Here is a 23,414-nt window from a genome sequence, read left to right as displayed (position 1 = left end):
TTCTCGCTAATGTTAATGAGTATAATGAACGCATTCAGTTGCTTATCCAACAATAGGCCTCTCTCTCGTCCGCCCTCTCTGTCCCAGTGTGATAAACAGCTAATTGTTTGTGCTACAAACAACAACAGTGAGTTAGCTAGTGCCACTTGTGCAACAGTGGATCTGATAGAGAGCAGGCCTTTGCTGGAGCGCACTCCATTAGTGGAAAGCCTCTGCGGATTATGTCATTACTGTCCTATTTACCATCACACTACAGATAGTCCTGCTGGGGTCAGCCTGACGTTTTTTCTCATTACAATGAACGGGGATCACTGGTGTGTTTGAGTGTAGAATATTTGTGCATGTGCTTGAAACAGTGTTGGTCTTTTAGGTAATAGGAGTCAATGAGGATTTCTTTCAATGAAAACACATGAGGTTCTTGTATAGATGGTTGATCAATGGAAATCAGCTGATGTTAATGTTACAACAGACACCATGTTTTCCAATATAATGCAGGTCTCATGACTGAAAAGGTGTCCTCCCTCCACATCTTTCCCCTCACATCACACCATAAAACGTCAGGCACATCCTTGGTGTCCCTGCGTGAGGCACAGCTGCGTCTCTTATCTTGACCTTTCAATGAGTCGTAAATAAATACGTTCCGGCATTTATAGGTTTATTAACACTTTGAAGGTTGCAGCACTTCATAAAGCTCACACCTGAGCGTTCTTTAAATCAGCTCATTTTATACTTTACTCAACAGATTAAAGACTGTAAAAGAGGGTCTTTAGACAGTTCATAAAGTCAATGCTGCTATGAACTGAGTATACATTTGACCTTTTTTTATTTTAATCTAAAGGACCACGGCATGGGAATCAGTGTCAAACAACAAAGGCTGCAATTTACAGTACTTTTGAAAATCAATTAATCTCTTTAATAAAATGGTAAAGAGCAAAAAAAAGAGCCTAACTTAAAATCCTAAATGTGCTTGTGTCGTTCAGTTCAGAACTCAGAGATCATCAATAAAAAAAACGTACTCCAATTTAAATCAAGCAAATATTCTGTATTTTTTCTTAAATCACATTTAACTATTTTTGATAATTTTACTGTCAAGCAACTAATAAAAATGGATTTTTAGCATTCATTTAAAATCATCTCACCATCACCTGAACACTTTAAACTGTTCATTTGTATTTTTGATGTATTATTACATTTTAAATACTTTACGAGATGCCATCATCATCACACAGATTGTGTTAAGGTGTCACATTCTACATTAATCTTTGCCTTCATAACAAATCCCTCACCTGCAGAGAAAGGTTGTTTTGAATATGACCTGTAATCTCTCTATTAGCAAGAAAGAACAATTATAATATGAGTCGTGTCTGAGGACATTCTCATGCCCTGAATCCCAAGTGTCTGGATTATAATTGCATTGAACCGGGGATTAGCGGAGAAAATAATAACGCCTTACTTTGATAACAGAGGAGGGAGGCAGGGGCCAATGGATCAAGACCACACACACACACACACACACACACACACACACACACACACACACACACACACACACACACACACACACACACACACACACACACGCGTGCGCTCTTTGACACAGATTCCGCTGTTCATCTTAAAGCTACTTAACCCTGTCTGAGAGGTCACATTCCGTAAGAAGTTTTCCAAGGATGTTGAACTTGAACTTGTATCACCCGCAGTTAGATTTCCCCTTTGACCTCCAGGCCACCGTATGTTTAACTTGATGTGTGACTCCTACAAATCAACCTGTTGCTGGGTTCGCAAAGAAATCTGGTCTCTTTCCAATTATTTTATAAGATTTGAACGCTCAGCGTGTGAAAACTCTTATTAAAGGCGGTGCGTGGGCAGATGTGCAGAAATGAACAGTGGAAGGAATTACAATGTGCAACATTTTCTCTAAGGATTCGGGACTTGAAACGCTCATGCATGGGTTCATTTTACTCAATCTCAAATAATGGAAGTTGATAAGATCTTAATTAAAGAATGAGAAAAGATAGGAAGTAATAGCATTGCTTTTACGTAATTAAAACTAACGGTTATTTTCCTTATTAATGGATCTGCTGAATATAAAAAACCACATAAAAGTATATTTTCTGCAGATAGACTAATACCTGGGGCAGTTTGTGACTTTGTTGATTTTTCTCTTCCAGATTGGATCTCGCTCCACCCCCCGACTCCCTGAGACTGACACCCACACCGAGCCACACCGTACCGACCTCAAATCGTTTTCCTCTGGAGACCCCCCCGGCCATCCTCCCCAAAAAGAAACACCCAGGGACGGGACCCTGTCATGTTTCACTGAGGGTCCCCTCCCACCTGGCGAATGACAAGTGTGCATTCGAGGGCGGGGCTTGCCTCAGTCTCTCATGATTGGCTGCTGGATGGAATTAAGGTGAATGGAACACGTGCCCAAGGAGCAGGACCCTAACCCATCAGAGGGAGAAGAGAAACGGTGAGTCTTTATAATTTCAAAGTGTTCCAGAGCAAATCCTCCACTTGTTCAAGAATTGTTCCTGGCAATTGTTTTCTGTTGGTCTGAGTAAAAGCTGTACGTCAAACCTCAAGGACCCTCCCCTCCTCTTAATTGTGTCTTTGCTGATGTAAACAAACCCCTGAAATGAAGCAGGCATGTGCTTCTGGCATTACGTTACATATGGAGGAGGTTTTCTGAGGACACCCAAAAGGGAATCTTTATTTTTTTTTAAAGTCTCTCTTTTATCGTCTCGATCTTTCTCATGGCGCTCTCTGTTTTTACCACTGCGGATCATTTTATTTCCGGACAAGCTTCAAGACGAACAGCCTCTTTTCCCCCGCCGCCAGTCTCTTCCTCTCGTCTGAATCGTTTTCTCAGAAAACTCGCCTTAAAGCTACATGTGACCCCGACGCTCCTCCCCCTGCTCCTTCATGCTGGCTGGCCCGAACACAAACAAACTGTTTAAGGCCTTTCTCATAAATGAAAACATAATATTAGTGGAATGGAGCTCCTCTCATAATGCCGCTGGAGGAGGAAGGGGCCCTCTGTGTGGGAGAGGCCTGTGGGTAAAACAATGTGTTATCAGTCAATATATAATCTCCTTTGGCTTTCAGAGAAGAGTTCAATATCAATGTGCTATGAAAGTTTTAGGGAACATTCCTTGAATTAGAAACTTAATCTCACTTTCTGGGAATAACTAAAGGGAGTCTAAATATGGCTCTGATGTGGAGTAAGTTTGTGGAAGCTTCTGTTTAATCAGTGCTTTCCCTAATCTGTATTCATCATGCTGATAAATTGCAGACACAACATAAACATATTGCTTTATTTTTTATTGATTTATTGATTTTTAAACTAAGCCCTTGTGTTTACAACATGTAGTGTTTACCTCTTTAACAGAGTAAGTGGATCGGAGGAACACAACACAGCCCAAACCTTTCACATTTATCCTTTTTTAACAATATGTTTATAGATTTCTTCAAAACGTTGTTACAAAAAAAGAAGATGATAAGGACCCTGGCGCGTTCGGCATAGATTCATATGATTTCCAGTCTTTTAATAAAATGAACATGTACTTGATATATACACTTATACATGCATGCATATAATAATAACAAACAATATTAAAAAAAGTATTATTTCTTTTTTAATAAAATAAATAAAAAACACACCAGAGGGGTTTAAACCTGTGTATGTCTCTATAATAAAACTAGAATGCATGTAATGATAGTGTCATAATAAAGCACCGTGCTGAGAGACGTGCTGACTGCTCACAGCTCCACTGAGTCTCCATGTGCTGTGGTACATACTGTACAGCTTGTGTTAAGAAAGGCAATCCGGCGGGGTCTGCATAGATTCCTCAGCTAACATGGACACCTGTCAGGAGATTAGCAGCTCTGCCACGGGGGGGGCTGAGGACAGTTGGTGCAGTCATGGATGTAGGAGTCTATACACCGGCTTTTTTTGTATCGCATATGTTCGGGTGCTAATATTCAGTGAAGCTCTGCCTGTGTCCTGACACCTGTGCCCAGGGCTGGCTGCTGCGCTTTGCACCTTGCGGGAAATTAAAAAGCACACAGATTTAAGCTCTAAGGCGACAGACTGCAGTGGTGGGATTTTATAAAATATCTGCGCCCCCCTCTGAAGGTCAAAACAATAGGGTGACAACATGTTGTCACCCTATTGTTTTGACCTTCTCCAGGTTTTTGAAGTGATGCTGTTGTTACCAGGGTGTATCTTTTTTTGGATTGATATGTACTACTACTTTTTACATTAATGTGAATGTTTCTCTCTCTGAACATAAAACAGTATAATAATGTTTTATTTCAGAATCAAGTTTATTGCCTTTTGCTTTGGTGTCTAATGGTGCAAACATAAACAATCTAAGAAAATAAGTATCAATAGTGGGTCAAAAATGTAAAGAAATCTATTTAGCTTTTAAAAAGAATAAAGACAAGTAATTACACCAAATTTAAATATACAAAGAACCTTAAAAGCTGAAAAACTAAAACACTGCATTTCAGTTTCTGAGCTGATGCTGTGTCATTGCTGTTTTGCTTGTACCTTGGCGTTTAAACACAACACACACACACACACACACACACACACACACACACACACACACACACACACACACACACACACACACATTTAAAACTAATCCACCTGCACTTATTTTAGGCAAATAGTTAGACCTCCATTACTTGTTGTTCCGAGTTTGTTGATGTATAATTGATCTGCCTCTTTGTGCACTTTGGATAAAGTGTCAGCTTAATGAAGTGTAATGTAATGCTGTTTTGTTTATTTAGATTCATAAACCGCTGTGTAAGTAAATATGGATCCACTTGAGTACTGTTATGTGTTGTTTAGTGACACTGCATCGATTCTCAGAAACAATATATAGCTTTAAATAATAGTTTTATGCAAAGATTACTAAAAAAAACTGAAAAACTGAAAAAACTATTGCTAAGATATTTGATGTTACATGGACTGTGGTGAATGCTAATTAAGATTATATTGATATGATAACATAACAATTTGTTTTTCATTTGGTGATGTGTTTTTGCACTGTGACATTATTCCTAAATTAAAAAATGGTATATGGCTTGATCAAAGTATTGCACTATACCTCCAAATGTTAGAGTGTAATAACCCTTGTTTCTTGATCAGCCTGTCCTCCTCCTTGTAAAAGAGATCGTTGATCTCAATGGGATTTTTTTACCTGGATAAATAAAGGCTTTAAAACGTGACTCTAGGTCGTAATAAGCTGCTGAACAATCGATCTATTTGGTCGTATGAGTTGGAGGACTTGTTGTTCTTGATACATACAGTATATTGGAAGTTTTCGCCAACACACAGCCTTATTTGGACAGGAACTCAAATCTACTGTAATTTATTTAGTAAAATAAGAAAGGTCTTGATCCAAAAATGACACTGCTCTATTCATGAAGCCACTTATCCTGGTAGCTTGATTTAGTTCAGACGTGGATGTGTAGTCATAGCTTGGATCACTCCTCCTAACATGTCACCACAGCTGATGCAAGGGGCTGCTTGCAGTGTGTTGCATTACCAGTGTCAAAGCCTTGCTCCATAGTGGAGTGTGTGAATGTGTGTGTATGTGCGATTTGGCTGTATCCAGGAATCTTTGTTGTTGATGTGCTTCAAGAGGTCGTTTGTTTTCATCCACTGCAGCCCCTAGCCAAACATGTGTGGGACCAGATCACAGCAAGTTCTTTTTTTTTCTCGGGCGACACATCAATTAATGTTTTCTTTTCTATTTATTTATTTTATTTGGAGAGTGGTTGACTGCCCCTAGAGTTAGTTAGATATGTACATTTCATCAGCAGTCCCAGGGCTGGCAAATCTACAAAGTAATTATGGCATCAAATGTTGTAATTCAGACAGGAGTTCAGAGAGTAAACATTGCATCACACAAAACTAAAACGCTTTCCATTAAAAGCATTACATCGTACAATAAATGAAACAAAATACTCTATGATAATTACTCTATGGTTAACTCTATCAAAAATAATTGTTTGTCATGAACTTATTCTAGGTACTCCCTCTGGAGGGAACTTTGGAATCTTAGCCTTTGCAGAACATTGACTTGCTCCAAAACCTATACAACAGAACATTTTAAAACCCCAAAAGGATAATAGGGCCTCTTTAACGATGCTAAACAGTAGAATATGTTTCATTTGAAATAGACAATCCAGTAACAGAATCTTGAGATATATTTGATCTGTGCAGCCTAGTGTGACAATTTGACCGGAGCTCACGAGCCCGGGATGGAGATTCCTTGTCTCTGATTGGTTGATTTTAATAAGGCGCAGGGGTGTCAAACATGTGCTATGGAGCAGTGAGAGAAAACAGGATCATGTTAATTTTTCACAGATTATCCCTCTCATGCCCTACGGGCCTACTGTCAGGTTAGATATGACAATAAATTACCAACGGCAGCTTTAACAGTCTCATGATTGGCTATGTTTCTGCTGTAATTACAACTGTGATTTAGAACTCGACAAAGTCGCTCATTGTCTGATAGTGCTGGGTATTGTGTTCCAAAAGTTCACAGCTTTAATGACATTGTAAATGAGATTGTTGCTTCGGTGATTTGCATGTGAACACAATGTTGCCGCTTGCTTCTTTCAACTCGTTAGATCAGTACTTGTCAACATTTTGTATTCACCACAGGTACGACCTGTTTGCCTTGGCTGTAAATATAAGATGAGTGATGATAACTCTGCACTATCTGAAAGAGGAAGATCAATCTACCAAACAGACTCGCGACGCACACATGTAGAGAGAAACATGAACAGAGACATCTACTATAAAGACAAAACATTTGCATTTTGATACACAAGGAGAAAATGTGATATTTTTTCCAAGCTACGTATATTTCTCAAGTATTCTCTTTCTCCCTCCTGTGATATAAAAGTCAGGCCACCCTGTGTTTTCGTCCTTGCAGCCTGTAAAGTCTACCACAGCCCTCTGATCGCATTCTTTCCCCTGGGATGCTACAGTATATCTGAAAAAGTAAACAAGATTCAGCTTTTCCTTCCCCTGGACATGAGGACATCCTCTCATGAGCGAGTAAAAGGCATTGTTTTAGTGCTCTTGCTATGGATTTTATAACGTCGCTGTCTCTCGTTCCTTGGAGGTTTATATACTAAGTAAGGCTTTGAGACTCAGTGAATGACATTTAGGTTGAATAGAAGTGGGAGTTACTGTACGTACCGGTCTGTCTGTCAGAACTTGATGAAGGTCCTTTGTTTGGTAAATACACTACAGTATATTCTGTATGCAGTATATGGGTGTGTCCCATTAAGTAAAAGATAGCTGTCTAGTACATACACTGGATTTCTGCGGTACTCTCAGTAACACTCATTAATAGCTCTCATGCCATACTGATGGATTTGAAGATTTCAAAAACTTGTTTCTGAGTTCTGAAAAATAGGGAAGGAGGGCACAACTGCCTAAATACTGCATTGGTGTTTGAGTTTGTACATTTCAGCCATTATATAATGAGTTCAGATGGATAATAACTATGTTTAGATGATAATGATGATCTCCAGTAGCTGTGTGAATCATTGATCTATTCTAGAACATTGTGTTGCACATTCAAAATAAATATACTACTTCCATCTTGCAGAGGACAAGTTGAACAAATATTGTTAATCTGTCAAGTGTGATCAGGGTTTTGTTTGTGCTTTAACTGCAGATGTTCAATGGTGATTAAATGCAAATGCAACATCTATAACTCACATATGCAAAAAAGCTGCTAGAGATCGGTACATATGCACCTGCTGCAGACCATGTCTAGTATGTATAGTATCTACAGAGCATTTTGTTTGCATTATCACCTCAAGCAGTTATCCTTTGCTCAATTGGGATGTATCTGTTCCTTTTTATGAAAACAAACATTTTTCATATTTGTATATATTCCTGTCATCTGCATTGTCTAAATTATTAGTTTTAAATGTATTTTTGAAAATTAATCGATATTTTACAGCGTCCTTTTAAATATTGATTATTTAAAAAAAAAAAAAATGTAAATAGAACTTAAGTATCCATTTTATTGCAGCATTTTTTAAGCATGAAAAACTTATTATTTGACTTGTTGATAGTTTGCTGTATATGATTAGGTATTCTTGTTTTGTTTCATTATTTTTTATATTATGACAGTTTTCCTAAAATTATATTTGTATATATAGGTTTAAAATACAATATTTAGCAGCTGAATACACACAACATTCAATACATTACATGTCACTTGTTAGATGCTTTTATCCAAAGCGACTTACATACATTCAGTACTGTGGACAATCCCCACAGGAGCAATTTGGAGTGAAGTGTCTTGCCCAGGGACACAACGACATGCTGACTGCAGTGGGACTCGAACTTGCTATCCCCCTGATTCAAAGTTCAGCACACTAGGTTCAGCGCACTATTCCACTGAGCCACAGCCTCCCACCTTCACATTGATGTGATCTAAATGCAGCTAAATACTGACTTGAAGTATAGTATAGTCTTATTTTAAGTCACTCTGTACCGGATGCAGGCACCATGTTTATTATTGGTTGTGTGTGGGTTGCTGTACACTTGTGTATTTGGACAGAGGAAGTTGTCTTGTTTTCACTCAGTGGCATGCTATATCCCCTTCTTGCTCAGCCTGTAATCTAGACAGTGGAGGGATACATGATGGAACCAAGTGTCCATTAGCGCTGGATGTATAGGACCAGACAGACCCAGCTGTAGCCTTTAGCATGCAGGCTGAACAATAGGCTAATGTGGCACTTAAAACATAGGACAGGGGGCCTCATTCAGACACTGTTATAGATATAATTCTCTGGACTATTCTCAGTGTCTTTGCATTGTTCTCTCTGTTTAAAGAGCACTACCTTCACAGCTGGGGCCTTTCAGTCTTCCATTTTCCACTGAAAGCCTATTTTTATCAAGTCATGCAGAAAGATTGTGTTCTATTTGCTCAAGATTCTGATGTAATCATCAGTGTTATTTCTGGCACCACTCCAGCACATGGGAGGTGTTCTGAATTTAATTTGTGTTGCATAACAGCAATGATATCGACATTTGCGTTGAATAAGGGTTGAGGTAGAAATGTCATAATAATAATAATAATACATAAAACCTACTTGAGGGAAGTATTTTCTTGTAATTTAGGTGGACTTATAAAATTCCATATTCTTCTTATTGCCAACAAATCCAATAAAAAATACCAAAACCATAGTTCCACTGTTTCCTTTTAACAAACAATTCTATATATCTATACATTATCTTCATTGTTGTTTTAAAACACAATCCCATAAACTCAGTGCTGCTGCAAATACTCACTTGAGCACTAAATGTGTGTACATTCGCAGTAGAAGGTTGACCAAAACAAAAGCACTGTTTTTCTACTGTTTGAGTTGAGTTATGTAAGAACTACAGTGCCCAGCTGTTTCGGGAATGATCCCTTTAAAAAAATAAACACATATTATCTATAGGCTTTTATTTGTATGCCAAATCAGGGAACCAATGAGCCACAGACGGGTTGGGTTAAATAAAGGATGTAGAGACCCATTGTTGCTTTTGTTGACACCAAGACATCAATAGAATAATCCCAACCCTTATTCTTTAAATGTACCAACATAAGAGCAATTATCATTGAGATATATTTATCTGTGCCTGGTGTGGATGTGCTGTTTTGCTAATGAAAGCCTTAATGAAAACTGCACTCTCTTAAAATAGTCACGTCTCTGGAGAGTGCTCAGTTACCAGACAGCGCAGCAATTACATGTTGGACGCACTCCACAGTCACTGTCAAAGTCACAGGTGGAGAGGCTGACTGTCCTCCAATCAGGGTAGAATGGGTGGTACTAGCAACCGAGAAATAAAGTCCCACAGATTAGAGGAAGGAGGAGGGAGAGGCAGAGTGTATAGTGGGTTGGCTGGCTAAACTTAGCACAACTGCTAGAGACATCAGAGTGTAAGAGAGAGAAAGAGAGAGTGTTAGTCCATGTATGATTGCTGTGTAGCAGCTAGTCATCTAGATCTGAATCTTCAACTAGCAGTCCTCGTCTGCCATGCATATTTTACAGTCCCACTGCGGCATCAGGTCAGCACTGTAAGTCTTTTTTTGTGACATCTTTTGTTGACTCTTCTGTATTTGTCTTGGACAGTGTGTGCTCGTAGTTGTGCAACGTGTGTGCATATTCTCCATAGGGGCCATAGGAATCATACCATTGCTCTCACATGTCAACTTGTATGTGCTGGAGGGACCGCAGAGAAAGTACAGTATGTGCACGTCTCTGTGGGGTTGGCTCAGGTTGCTACGAGGCACAGTGTGTGCGGGGACGTTGTATACTTGCCGGTGTGTCGTAATTCATGTCCCGTCAGAGTGTAAGAGCTGAAAATGGAAAAGCGCTCTGTGGTACGCCTGCATTGCACAGGGCGTCTTGCCCCGACCTGCAAAAACTCACATTCCATCAAAAAAGATTCAATTATGCATGATGTTTTCACCCATGTACAGGCGTTGTTGTATTTTCACTAATTGGCCGCAGGTTCACCGGCTGTGTGATACAATTTCAGAGCTTGTTGAGCTGCATGCTTTTCAGCATAAGCTCCTAAACCTAAATGTCTTTCTGTTTCTTCAGAGTTTTGCTCCAAACCATTTTCATACGGAGGTGTATTTGTACCTACTGTGTTTGTATTTATGTTGTTGTCTGCTTGCTTCTTAGGGCCACTTGACACTCTTTCCACTCAGAGCTTTTAAAGTACAGCACTTCTGGGGCTCTGCCAGGAGTGCTGAGCTCTTTTTATAGCTGCCGTAGTGCTAGTATTTTCATTAGTGCTATTTTGGGATTTATCTTAACAAAAGCATAGGGCTTATTCAGAGAACCATGATTCTTAATTTCATTATTATATCATTGCTCTGCCAAATATCTGGGTTTATTAACTACACAGTTTAACATGCGTCAGGTGGTGACATCTATAAGGGACATGTTGTTGACATCCAGGGAGGGCAGATGCAGAGAAGCTGTGGTTGTTGTTGGAGTGACAGAGACCTGAATAAAGTGTTTCTGCTGTTATCTAGTTTGCCTACAGTGTATGTTTCCATCTTTAACAACATACTGCCACATAGAGTGCGGTCGTCTTTCAACCAGAAGGTTGTGAGTTCGATCCCAGCCCGTGCAGCCAACATGTCGATGTATCCTTGGGCAAGATACTTAACCCTGATTTGCTCCCGATGGCATGGCCAACGGTGTGTGAATGTGTGTGAATGTTAGGTCCTAGTGGTACTGCTCTGTATGAATGGGTGTGAATGGGTGAATGACATGTAGTATGTAAAGCGCTTTGAGGGGTCGTAAAGACTCGATAAAGCGCTATATAAGTACTTTACATTTACATTTACATTTACATGGGAGGCCTGCTCTGTCAGTTTGAAGCTTCTCGCCTCCAGCTGCAGTATGGATTGATGTGGAATTGAGTTGACAGAGAGAAAGGTATTTACCTTCAAATGGCAGTCAGTGAAAGTCCCACCTTGTCTTTCTGCTGCTGTGAGAGCTTTAATGATGTCTCCTCAGCCTGTACTGACATTGACCTTTTCCCACTATATGAATGAGAAGTGTCGGCCATGTTCAAAAGCTCTCGGATTTCTTAACCTGTTTATTGTGAAATAACCACCTCGCAACTATTAGTGGTGTTGTATCACAAGTAGCATTGCTTCACAGGTGAGCAACCTGAATCCTGTTGTTTTAAACACAGTTGCCATATCAGATAGCCTCCATTGTTACATCCCATCATGACAGGAACAGTATATCCTGTATTTTAGATAGTTTGCGAATAAGATGCTACAGGCACAACAATCAGGATACTCTCAGACAATTTCACACATTTCCCCACCACACAAAACTACTTCTCTCGACCGGTCGATCGCAAGGGTAGTGTGGGTAGATCGAATGGCATTGAAAAAACATGAAAAACATTTAATTGATTTATTTTTTAAAGTTAGCCTATCATCCATCCTTACTATGGCATTTGCCACTTGATTGACGTACAGGTAAGCCAGTCTGAGTTGTATTGTGCCATACGGGTTCATGCAGTTATGAAGGGGCCTCACCTCCTCATCTGAAGCGCAAATGCGGCGCACTATAATGCGCTTATGCTGCGCAATTAGTGTAAGCGCGCGCTTAGCCCCCCCCATCATTTGGGCTTGGTCATTTTAAAAGTAGCTCCCAAGCTGAAAAAGTGTGGGCACCCCTTCTCTGACCCAATAGGCTTTTTAAGAGATAATTGAATGCCTTGTTAAGCTGTCTGGTGCATTCTGAAAAGGGCAAAAGGAACCATAACTGAGAACAAAACAGTGCTATAGTTGAGGTTAAGGTTAAATGTGAAGGGCAGTGGGAATTGGCATTTAAGCTCCATTACAGCAACTTCTGAATTTAACAAGCAATTATGCTTCTTAGTTTTAAAGGGGCAAACACTGCTAAGTGTTGTGAGATATAAAAACATGTAGAGTTATAGGAGAAGAAGGAAACTGTTGTTCGTTAACAAGCTAAACAAATGTTGTCAATATGACCTTTTAAACATAAGGGGGTATTGTTCACTTTGCATTAAACCTCTTATCATTAAGCATGAAAACAAAAAATGTTTTTCATGCACTGAATGACTAAAATCCATGTTTTTCCATCTCTTAATCCCAGTTTAAATGAATATTGTGAAGTGATGATTTCTTATATAATCAGAGGTGTCAGTATTCATGCTTGATGTTCAGAAGGTGAGTTATCCCATCATGCAACTGAAATAAAAGAGGTAGCTGGGACCATATTAATCAAACCTTTAGAAATAGTTTGCGTTCTCTTATTTTATTTATTTATTTATATAAAAATCACTTTACTTTAATGTATGCTAAATACAGGGTCCAAAATTAGCAGCACTGCAAATGCCAGTAAAAATCAACGTTGCTGTTTGAAATAAATATGGTCAGTCGCTTTCTGATTTAGGCCTACTTCACTTAATAACACAGAAGTAGAACACGTCAGTACCATAGGGGTGTTTTATTAGACGATTATTGAATTGCTATATATACACAGAGCCCAAAATCACAAAGTGCTTAAGTATCTAATGGGAAAAAGGTATAACATCAGAAAGAGCAACATTAAAGGGACATTTCCTCCAGATAATGAATAACACACTGTACCTCAGCTCCTTCACAGGGCTAATGTAACCAGTATTGCATTTTAACAGAGTGGACTTTCATTTTCTATATGGTGTGAATGGAGTCCTGCTCCCTCTCCTGGAGCTGGGATTAAAGGGCTGTGGGGGGAGAGCTGGGGGCTTCAGGAGTGTCTGAGAGCAGAGAGCCGGACTCTTGGGATTCTCAACACATCAAGCCCTGGCGAGGAGCACTCACTGACTCTCTCACATACTCTCTATTCTGAAATGCCCCCCCTCCTCTACTTAACTCTATCCCTCCTCCATCTCAGCGCTTTCATAAGTCCCTTCAGAACAGCCAGTTCCCATCTGTGCTTTACATGCCTTTCACATAGCGTCAGTGTGGTTGGAGGTGTGTTTGAGTGCACATGCTTTGAGAATGTTGCTTTGCGTATGCTTGATGCTTAATAGACTTTGTGTTACATCTCATTTGATCGGCCGTCCCATGTGTATGCTAATAACTGGAGTGATTTGGGGGTTAAAGTCTGTTTCCCACAATATAGTTTTTTTCACCAGTTCGGGTCGGGAGCCCCTTTTAGGAAATATCTTATTCGAGAGAAAGAAGTGCCAACGAGTACACATTCTTTCTTTGGTCTGGAAAGCTCCATAACACCGGCAAACAGTGCTGTGGTTGTTGTTGATGATGTAAGATGGTGTAATGCCAGATGAGACTAATACAGAAAGGTTTGTAAAAGTCTGTAAGGCCTTGTTATGAGCTTATGAGACCTGCTTGAATTAAAGGGTTTTTAGATTTGAGTCTAGATAATATACCCTTCCCTTCGTGTGCAAGCACTAACATGTTGTTTTCGTCTGAAACATTCCTATGCAGCCAGCACTGGGATCTGATTCTACTAATGGTTTTATACTAATACCACCGTAGCCTCATCTTTATCTGCAACCGTGCAGATTTAATGAAATAATTAGACATGCATGCACTAGAATGTTGATTAAGAATTTGAATGATTATGAAGGAACTATTTAAAACAGCCCTACTGAAACTGACTGTTTCCTTTATTTGTTTGTGCTCTAACTTGGACCTCAATTACATCTGGTGTAACATTTGATCTTTACCTGTTATCACCTGTAAAAAAAAAAAAGGATCAAAGAAACCCTTGTATTTGCACCTGCGTGGTGTAAATAAGCATTCTCCTCAGCCTGATGGAGAAGTTGATGGACATGTGAACAAACATGACATGTGTCCATTCAATCTACTCTCTTGTTCTTTGCTTGGCAGTTTGAGTTAGCAGGAACAGGTGGAACTAGATCCCCTGCAACTTTTGGAGCAAATGTTTTCTTTTATATGTGGCTGATACATAAATGTATTGTGTATTTACATTCACTTATGTCTCTGCCTTTTTCTCTCTGTTTTCCAATCTTTCAGGTGGTTCAATGGCCCGAAAAGGAAGAGAAAGAACAGCCAATGTTCGTTGAAGAGTATGACTGGTGAGTAACGGATGACTGGTGTTTTGATTTGGAGAGAGAGAGACGTACTAATGCAGCTCTGAAGTGGCAGCTAGGAAAACAAACCTTCTCTTTCGTACCTGAAGTGTGAAGGAAATCAGATTTTTTTTGAAAGTCTCTTTAGAAACTCTCCTTTTAGAGAATAAAAACTCTCCAAATGCAGCAGGGAACCATTCATTTTGAAAATCGCTATCCCAGCAATTTCTTCAGCTATATTAGACACATTTATATAGGAATATTGTAGCTGTCAGTCTCGCCACAGTGTATGCATGCAGTTGATTGACTGCACAAAAGCTAGTAATACATGATTCATTGCTGCCTTGTGTACATTACGCTTTTGATTTGTGACCTCCAAAAGGAAAAAAGTCAAACATCTTGGCATCTGTCATCAATAAATCAAATACTTTTGCTCTGTCTGCTTTCTTGTTTGACGCAGCACGTTGTCTGAGTGACAGCTCCAAATCCCCCGAGCTGAAAGAAGCGAATAAAGACGGTAAGAGAGAGTCAGAGTGAGAGTGACGGAGTTGGTAGGGTGGGAGGAACACCAACACAAAAAAATGTACAGGATTGTTGAATTGCCAATTATAAAAGATATCTTCCAAGACCATTCCTCTCCACATGTTTTCCCTCCCTGCAAGCTGTTTGTCTGCCTTTCTGCATCACTGCTGGAATCTTGTACCATATTCTACCTGCCACGGTCTATTTCAACTGGGAAACTATGACAACATGTCTGCCTGGTTGCATTAGATCAGATTACGTGCACTGTCATGATGTCAGCGTTTTCCTGTGGGAGAGTCGACCCTCGACAACACTTCCAGGACACTAAAGACTCTAAAACATGCTAAAATATTGGTCAATGTTTTAACCACTGCTCATAATACAGATTTAGTGAAGAAACATATGTTTTAATAGATTTCCTTAAAGCAAATATTAATTCTGTTATGATTTTGCAGAGGTTTTTAACATAAAGTTACCACTACTGAGATATAATTAATGTGAAAAAATGCAGTTGCAGTTCTAGTGTTGAATGTGATAAATGAATGGTTAATGAAATAATAACTCAACAATGGATTCAATTATTTTGTGGAGAATTATTCTCTATTCAGTATTTTAGCGTCTTTCAGCTCTTCACCTTGGTTTTACGGATTTAGCTTTACTGTTTTGGTTCAGTTTAATCATGCCAGATATTGTTTTTTGCTATTTGAACCATCTAATATGAATATAAATTAAATCACTTAGGGTTTAAAATAGTTAATAAACCTTGCCGGTTTATTTACACAGCCCCGATGTATGTAATCACTGTAATTGGGCCCTTTTTATTAAAAATAAATGGGAAATATATGACTTTATTTGTGCCAGTCAGGAAAGGAACAATCAACACAGCAGCAGAAGGCTTAGTAGATTCCTTTTTTGTTCAAAATCCAGCTTCTGTACAGTTGTCCCATGCGCTGACGTCAATGTTTACAATCTTTAATATCACATCACTGTGCTGTTTTTGTGTTACCACCTCCGAGAAACCAATCCTGAGACCCCTTCAGGGACCCGATTCATACCAGCCTGATTTACACGCTTTGATTACACGAAACGACAGATGTTGTGTGAGGGAAACTTGTGAAGACCAAATATTTCTCAGCCACACTAGAAAAACCCCCTCCCTTTCCCTGTGTTCTGTTGGTGGAGGTATTGCAGCGGCCGTGGCGGCGCGTGGGGCGGGCAGCCAGAGCTGCAGGGGTATTGATTGGGGCTTGGCTCCCAAACACAGTCCTCAGCAGACTGGCTCAGGACCGGGCTGCTGCTTGCCCTGCCAACACACTGGAGCTGACGTTTTTCCTATATGATCGCTCTCTGATGTCCTACTTATCTTTCCTCTGGTCTGTTTCTCCTCCTGTCACCTGTGCTCCTTTGGCTGTCATTTCTCCTCCTCCTCCTCCTTTTTCTCTCTTTCCCACAATCCTCCTCTTGCCCTCCCCCTCCTCCTTTCAAATCTGTAACAACGCCAAAAGGCAGAGCCCAACTGACACTGCCAGTCACAGCTCTCACCACGCCTCGGTATACACACACACATTAGCATATATGTCATGAGAACGTCACTCACACACACACGTATGTAGAGACTACAAAGCTCTGCCAGTGTGTGTGTGTGTGTGTGTGTGTGTGTGTTAGGTTATGACTTGCAGTGTACCATCTCTTCCCCCCTCTCGGTCTTTTCGCCATATATCTCATGAAATGACTGGAAATCAGCTGTTTCCTGTGTCTCTGTATATGCTCACTCCCTCAGTCTCCCTGGTCTTTAAATGGAAAAAGAACAAACTGTCCTATTCTCGAGTTTAAAGCAGAGGGACGGCTGCAGAGTGGGAAAGAGGAGCGCAGAGAGAGAACTATCCAAATACTGTACATTTTGTTCAGCTACTAAAGTTTATGGAACCCATATACCTTGTAATATATGTAGCCAATTCTGTTGGTTAAAACCCAATTGTATCAACGTTACTCACCCGACCTGTAGTGTTGTGACCGCATTCATTTGAGGTTCGCGAAGAGAAAGTGGAAACTAAGCTTTCTGTCTGTAATGAATTCAAATTATAGAGCTGACATAAGCTAAGGTTTTCAAGCATTGCTCTTATTATAAACCAGTCGTGTTAGAAGAAAGCTTGAAGAACTGAAATGTAGTTGTTGTCCCGAGTTCATTAGCCTATTACAGCACATTTCCATCAAATAGAGAGCAATTCAAAATGATTTGTTTGGTTCTTGCTACCAGGACAAAGAGAAATGGTTATCCCTTTGTTATTCTCTTTTGTTTACATTTAAATCACTGAATCGGCCTTTAAAATAAGTCACATTTTAAAGATGTGAAGTGGTTTCAGTGGTGGTCCAAGAGCCATTGTGAGGATGCTATGGATGTTACTTTAAGTGTCTTTAAATATTACTGAAATGTCTCTTGTTTTCGAAGTTGAAGAAGCCAGGTGACTTTTCTTGTAAACAAACTATATTTTTAGATTCAGTCATTTATCAGCTACAACTAATTTTTATGTTAAGGCCTAATAAATATATAAATGTATAAATACATACTAGGAAAATGGAAAATAAGGTCAAGGACATATGTGAAGGAGTATTCATAAAGACAGAAGTGATGATATATCTAACTTCAGTTACACAAGGCTACATAATTATTCAACCGTGGATATTGTGTACCTGGGTCTGCCTCGTCGCATTAAATGTTGATACAAAGAATTTGTTTGGACATCATTACCTACTTTCCTTAGGTGAAGGCCCAGTTTACACTATGCTAAAGGAAAAAGGAATTCAAATGTTTACTTAGCATTAAGAAAGCTCTACCGGCCTTTATCATGGCTGCCACTTACATATTTACCGTCCTTTCACTCGGTTAAAAAACATTATGCCACTGAAGCAGATGTTTTCTATCATTCTTCTTCTTCACTGCCTTTACTGACACATATGGCATATCAAGGGCACCAACTGTCAATCAGTGGAATAGCTTGAAACCAGTTGGTGAAAATGCGTATGATGTCGTACACGTCCTTGTGCACCTGCAGGGAAACAAACCAACTGAGGACCCACTTGTAAAAACATTGGGCTTCTACAGGGTCAAACACTCCACAGGATCCATTTAACCTGTTACAGAAGTGCTGATTGTGTTGCCCTGCAGGTCAGATAGAGAAGTGGCTCCAACTGCTGAATGTTAATGTGAGGATCACGTACGAGCATTCCCTAAAGCTCCTCCTAACATTGTGCTCTTTTTCTAGATGACTAAATATGCTTTTTCTTTCTTAATTCGAGCCAATGAATACAATAACATCTGAAAATAACTAAGTGTGTCCATGATATTTGGAAGCTCGTTATATCATCTCGCAGTATGTTTATGGTACAGTGAAGGAACAGTGAATGGCTAGTGTTAAGTGTTTCCACAGACAGCCGAGTGGAAATAATGTGTAGGGGTTTATTGGGTGGGGTATTTTGGCCGGCTAGAGTGGAGCTTAGCAGTAATGTGAATTTGAAGGTGAGGTGGATTTAGTGTGAGAGTGAGAGGTATTGGTGTGTAGAATATATTCAATGTTTAAAAATGTATAATTCATTTAACTCTGCCTAACATCTCGGCCCTTGCCCACTTTCTCTCTCTCAGGGTACATCCCCAGCTACCTCGAAAAGGATGAGCCGTGTGTGGTTTGTGGCGACAAGGCCACAGGCTACCACTACCGCTGCATTACCTGCGAGGGCTGCAAGGTACACACACACACACACACACACACACACACACACACACACACACACACACACACACACACACCAAACGTTTCTGACACAGCAGGTTCATAACCCTCATAATATCTGCCAGAAAACCTGATATGAGGCCTCTGGTGTCAGATGCTTCTACTAACTCATATCTAACACACACTCTGAAGCAGTCTCTTCAAAGTACACACACATCAAGGTCAAAGACACATTGTGTACAGCCACGGAAAAATGATACATAAACATATTTATATAAACCTGCCAGTCTGTCTCATCAGCTCTCACCTCTTCCAGTTGTCTTCCTCGCTGTCACTCAGGCTCTGTTCATGTGTGTTTCCAATGGCATGTTATATCTGAAGGCCTTGAATGTGATAGTAAGCATTGATGTAGTTAACGTATGATTGATTGGATGACATCTTAAAAAAAAGTATATTTAAACACATCAGATTCATGCGTCAATCGTAGCACCCAATCATGTGAAGATATCCTGAAAATGTGATAACGCCTGCATTTAATTGCAATTTGAAAACACTTGATCGCACCTATAATCAAACCCAATAATAGTAATTGTAAAGTCAAAACATTTCCTGATTAAAAACATTATTTCGATAATTCATGAAAATGTCAGTGACTGTAATATCTTACAGTTGGATCAACATGAACGTCTGTATCATTAATTATTTTGTTGTACTTTATTATCATACGCCTTTGTTTAAAGTTTTAATAATATTATTATAATTTCATTTTACAGTATAATGTAATTATATTGAAACGTGTGCTTGTTTTATCGAGTAAAGTGTATGAGTTCACGATATAATTAATGTAAGCCGACTGAACTCAAGGCTTTATGTATATTTAAAGTACACAACATATAAAGTGGAGACGTTTAGACTTTTTAACTCAACAACACTACCAGAGGATTATGAATAGGGATCCTTTCATGGATTTTCTATTTGTAAAGAGCCTGTCCAAAAGTATCACCGCTTTAAATTAAATCTAATTCCTGGGTACTTGGATTTATTTCCTGATAGACCAAAGTTAGCCTCACCTTACATTGAGAAGTAGACAGTGAAAATGTCACTCAGGACATTTTATTACATTACTGGTCAGGTTATTACATTATTGGGTTTTATTACATTATTGGGTTTTATTACATTATTGGTCTGGTTAAGTGCACATTTATTATATTTTCAAGTTTTACTGCATGTTCAGGAAAAATATTACATGATTGGCTGATACAAGGCCTAATACATGAATTTAAAATGTCCAGCTACGGTTTGTTTGATTCCTACGCTGTTGCCTTCGAGCAACTACAAGGCTCAGTTAACATTTACACAAGGTGCCTCATTTGCTAGCAAGTCAGGTACAGAACAAATTCCATTAAAGATCTTTTTCTGAATGTGTTTTATCACACAGCAAAAGCACCATTGGTAATTAAAATGTCTCGGCCAGCTTGTTATTCACACTGCAACAAACAGCAATATGTGGTAGAGACAACGTTTTTATATATTGTCTCCTGGCTTCAGCCTCACACTTGTCCTTTCAACGACTTTGTAAGTGGCTCTCTCCCTCAATCTTCATTAAATGCCGCTGCCCCTTGCTGTGTGTCTGTAGGGCTTCTTCCGTAGGACCATTCAGAAGAACCTCCACCCCAGCTACTCCTGTAAGTACGATGGCTGCTGCATCATCGACAAGATCACCCGCAACCAGTGTCAGCTGTGCCGCTTCAAGAAGTGCATTGCAGTGGGCATGGCCATGGACTGTGAGTGCTGTGCATTTATACACACAAACACACACACACAGAAACACAAACTCACTCACACAGAAAAGAGTGATTACAATGTATAAATACACGCTGGATAGAATATAAACGTTCTCTGTTCCAACTCTATAATGCATTATAAACAAGTGCATTATAATTAACCCATACCACTGTATAATCACAATTCATAATGCTTTTTGCAATACTTATAAGCATTATAAACATTTTATAAGGCCAAGTACCACAGTGTCAGTGTGAGACCAGCAGTTATGAAGTCTTACCATACTTGACCTTTGATTAGTTATTACAAAATGTTATTGTTGACAAGACTTATGAACACTTGTGTGTGTTTATAACTATAGTATACAGTTTACAGTAAGCACATTCATTCTGTTAACACTTTCTATGACACCCATGTCTATGATGTAATTAATGTTTGGATTTCATAATATGCATTACAGACATGGGTGTGGTATAAAATGTTACCGTAAATTGTTAATTAATCTGAAAGTACACATTTCAGATTGTGTTTTAAAACTGTTGCTTTTTTTTAAAGAAGGGAGTGGTGCAGAAGGGATGCAGGGGACATAAAGATGTGAGGACTGTATATAGAAGCGTTGTGTAGAACTTTATATGGAATCTGCATCTCTAGACGATGTGCAGACGTTAGGCAACGCGCAAACTAATTACATACCTCTTCTATGCTTTCTTCCTCTCTTCCTTTGCACTTTCTTCCTCTCCTTCTTTCTCCTTCTCTCCCCTCCGGGCCTTTTCCTCCATCTCCCCTCATCTCTTCGCAGTGGTGCTGGATGACTCGAAGCGGGTGGCTAAACGGCGTCTGATTGAAGAGAACAGGGAGCGACGCAAGAAGGAGGAAATGGTGAAAACCCTCCAAAACCGTCCAGAGCCCACTGACAGCGAGTGGGAGGTGATCCACCTGGTGACGGAGGCCCACCGGCACACCAACGCTCAGGGCGCACAGTGGAAACAGAAGCGCAAATTCCTGGTAAGAGGAAAAAAACTGCCAATTAAAGCGCTATTTACTAGTTATTTTATTATCAGAACAGCATTGTTTACCAACTAAAACGTTCCACTTTCTGTACGGTTACAAGGTGCCGTAGCAGCAAGTTTACGGAAATGTTTTGAATGTAATCAAGTTAACTTCTAACAAAATGTTTAATCATCTATTTCAGATTTTCAATGATAATTGTGGTCTTATTTGTATAGCTATGGCCCTATTTGACCACCTTGCACTTACCAATTTAATGTTGACAGACAAAGATTTTAGATAAGTTGTAAAACTGATACAAAACTATGCCCTGTTTTTGTGTTTGCCCCCTGTTGTTTTACCTTTCTCCTTTGAAAGCCAACTGGTTGTCTCACCCCTCGTGTCTGAGAACTCAGCTGGTAATCTGTCAAACACAATGTTGACAAGTAGAACAATTCCCCCAAACTAATTTCAACCCTATGGAAAAGCTGTAAACAAAATCTGCAGATCAGAGGATAAGGCTGTGTTTATTAAAACAGCGGTAACAAGCACTCAGGACTTGTTGACTCTGTTTAAGTGCAAAAACACTCCAACAGCTGCCACAGGGGTGATTTCACACTGTAAACGATGTAGTGCTGCTTTAGTGTTTGTGCTTCAATGTTCCTGCTTGTAACCCCTTCAGAACCTCGCAACGGGCGAGTTGCATAATATCCTCACACAAGCAAACATTCTCAGTCACAAATGATAAGGTTTCATTTAGGGATGCACCGAATATTCGGCCACCGTAAATTATCGGCCGAAAATGGTTAAAAAGGCCCTTTCGGCTTTCGGCCGAAAGGGCACCGAATGTCAGAACAGGCTTACGTTGGTAACCTAACGTGTTGTTGTGATGACGTAATAAAGACGCGGCGACCATGCTCGCGGCTGGCTCACAGGGGGGGGGGAACATTGACCTTTGTCATCGAGATTGCCCTGAGCCTTTAACAAATCGTATTAAATAATCTGATGACAGAACTGTAAACAGAATAGCTGAAATTTTAACAAACTAAATAACTCAGTTTCCTCTAATCATTATCCCATGTTTGTATCATGTAGTTAACTCCGTGTAGCTGCTAGCATACATAACACCTGACGTGGAAACGTTACTCGTGGATGGGGCTACAGAGCTGCTAGAAAGACGGTCGAACCCGGTACATTCCTCCGTCTGCATGCGGTGCACTTTTGCTAAATGTTTAGACAAATTGCTCGTGCTTACATGCTAAACTCTTATTGCACTTATGGTAACAAGTATTCTCCACATCGAGACGGGTAAAGTTTAACCACACCTGGGAGCGCGTTCTCTCCGCCATCTCCGCAGTGTGTTGCTGCATGTAGCAGCTGCGTGTGTGTAAACTGCCCCGCCCCCTCGCACACAGACGGGGGAGAGAGATCTCGTCTGATCGAAAATACATCATAGACGCATTTGTTGTCTTTGCATATTAGAAACGAGTTGGCGACACTAAGACTGCGATATAATGTTTTTTAGCAATAATACATGACATATATAAATGTACTGTATGCATTCAAAAGTGCTGAATAAATGTTTTATGGACCCATAATAGTGATTATTATTTAAGTTTTGCCATAATCATGTCTATTTCCATAATCAGGTAGCTGAACAACATTGGTAAAAAATGTATACATTATATATATATATTTCTATTAATCATTTTCGGCCTTTCGGCATTCGGTTTTCGGCCAACTGTTTCCTA

At 39.7% G+C, this 23,414-nt stretch overlaps 1 protein-coding gene across 3 annotated transcripts in view; it reads left to right on the top strand.

The window, feature by feature from the left end:
• thrab (thyroid hormone receptor alpha b) overlaps positions 1–23,414 on the top strand; it is a 142,440-nt gene that overhangs the window by 101,934 nt on the left and 17,092 nt on the right. For 2 of the 3 annotated variants that reach the window (XM_034217972.1, XM_034217971.1), the window contains 6 exons: positions 2,172–2,473; positions 14,586–14,647; positions 15,102–15,158; positions 18,804–18,904; positions 20,528–20,675; positions 21,476–21,681. In XM_034217972.1, the coding sequence (XP_034073863.1) occupies positions 2,418–2,473; positions 14,586–14,647; positions 15,102–15,158; positions 18,804–18,904; positions 20,528–20,675; positions 21,476–21,681 (630 nt within the window). In that variant the 5' untranslated portion in view covers positions 2,172–2,417. Of the gene's footprint in view, positions 1–2,171; positions 2,474–9,975; positions 10,116–14,585; positions 14,648–15,101; positions 15,159–18,803; positions 18,905–20,527; positions 20,676–21,475; positions 21,682–23,414 lie in introns of those variants that run through there. The other variant, XM_034217973.1, reaches the window with a different exon arrangement.

This window comes from Gymnodraco acuticeps, unplaced genomic scaffold (assembly GCF_902827175.1).
Source record: "Gymnodraco acuticeps unplaced genomic scaffold, fGymAcu1.1, whole genome shotgun sequence".
NCBI classification, from domain to species: domain Eukaryota; kingdom Metazoa; phylum Chordata; class Actinopteri; order Perciformes; family Bathydraconidae; genus Gymnodraco; species Gymnodraco acuticeps.
This window is presented reverse-complemented; position numbering and strand designations above follow the sequence as displayed.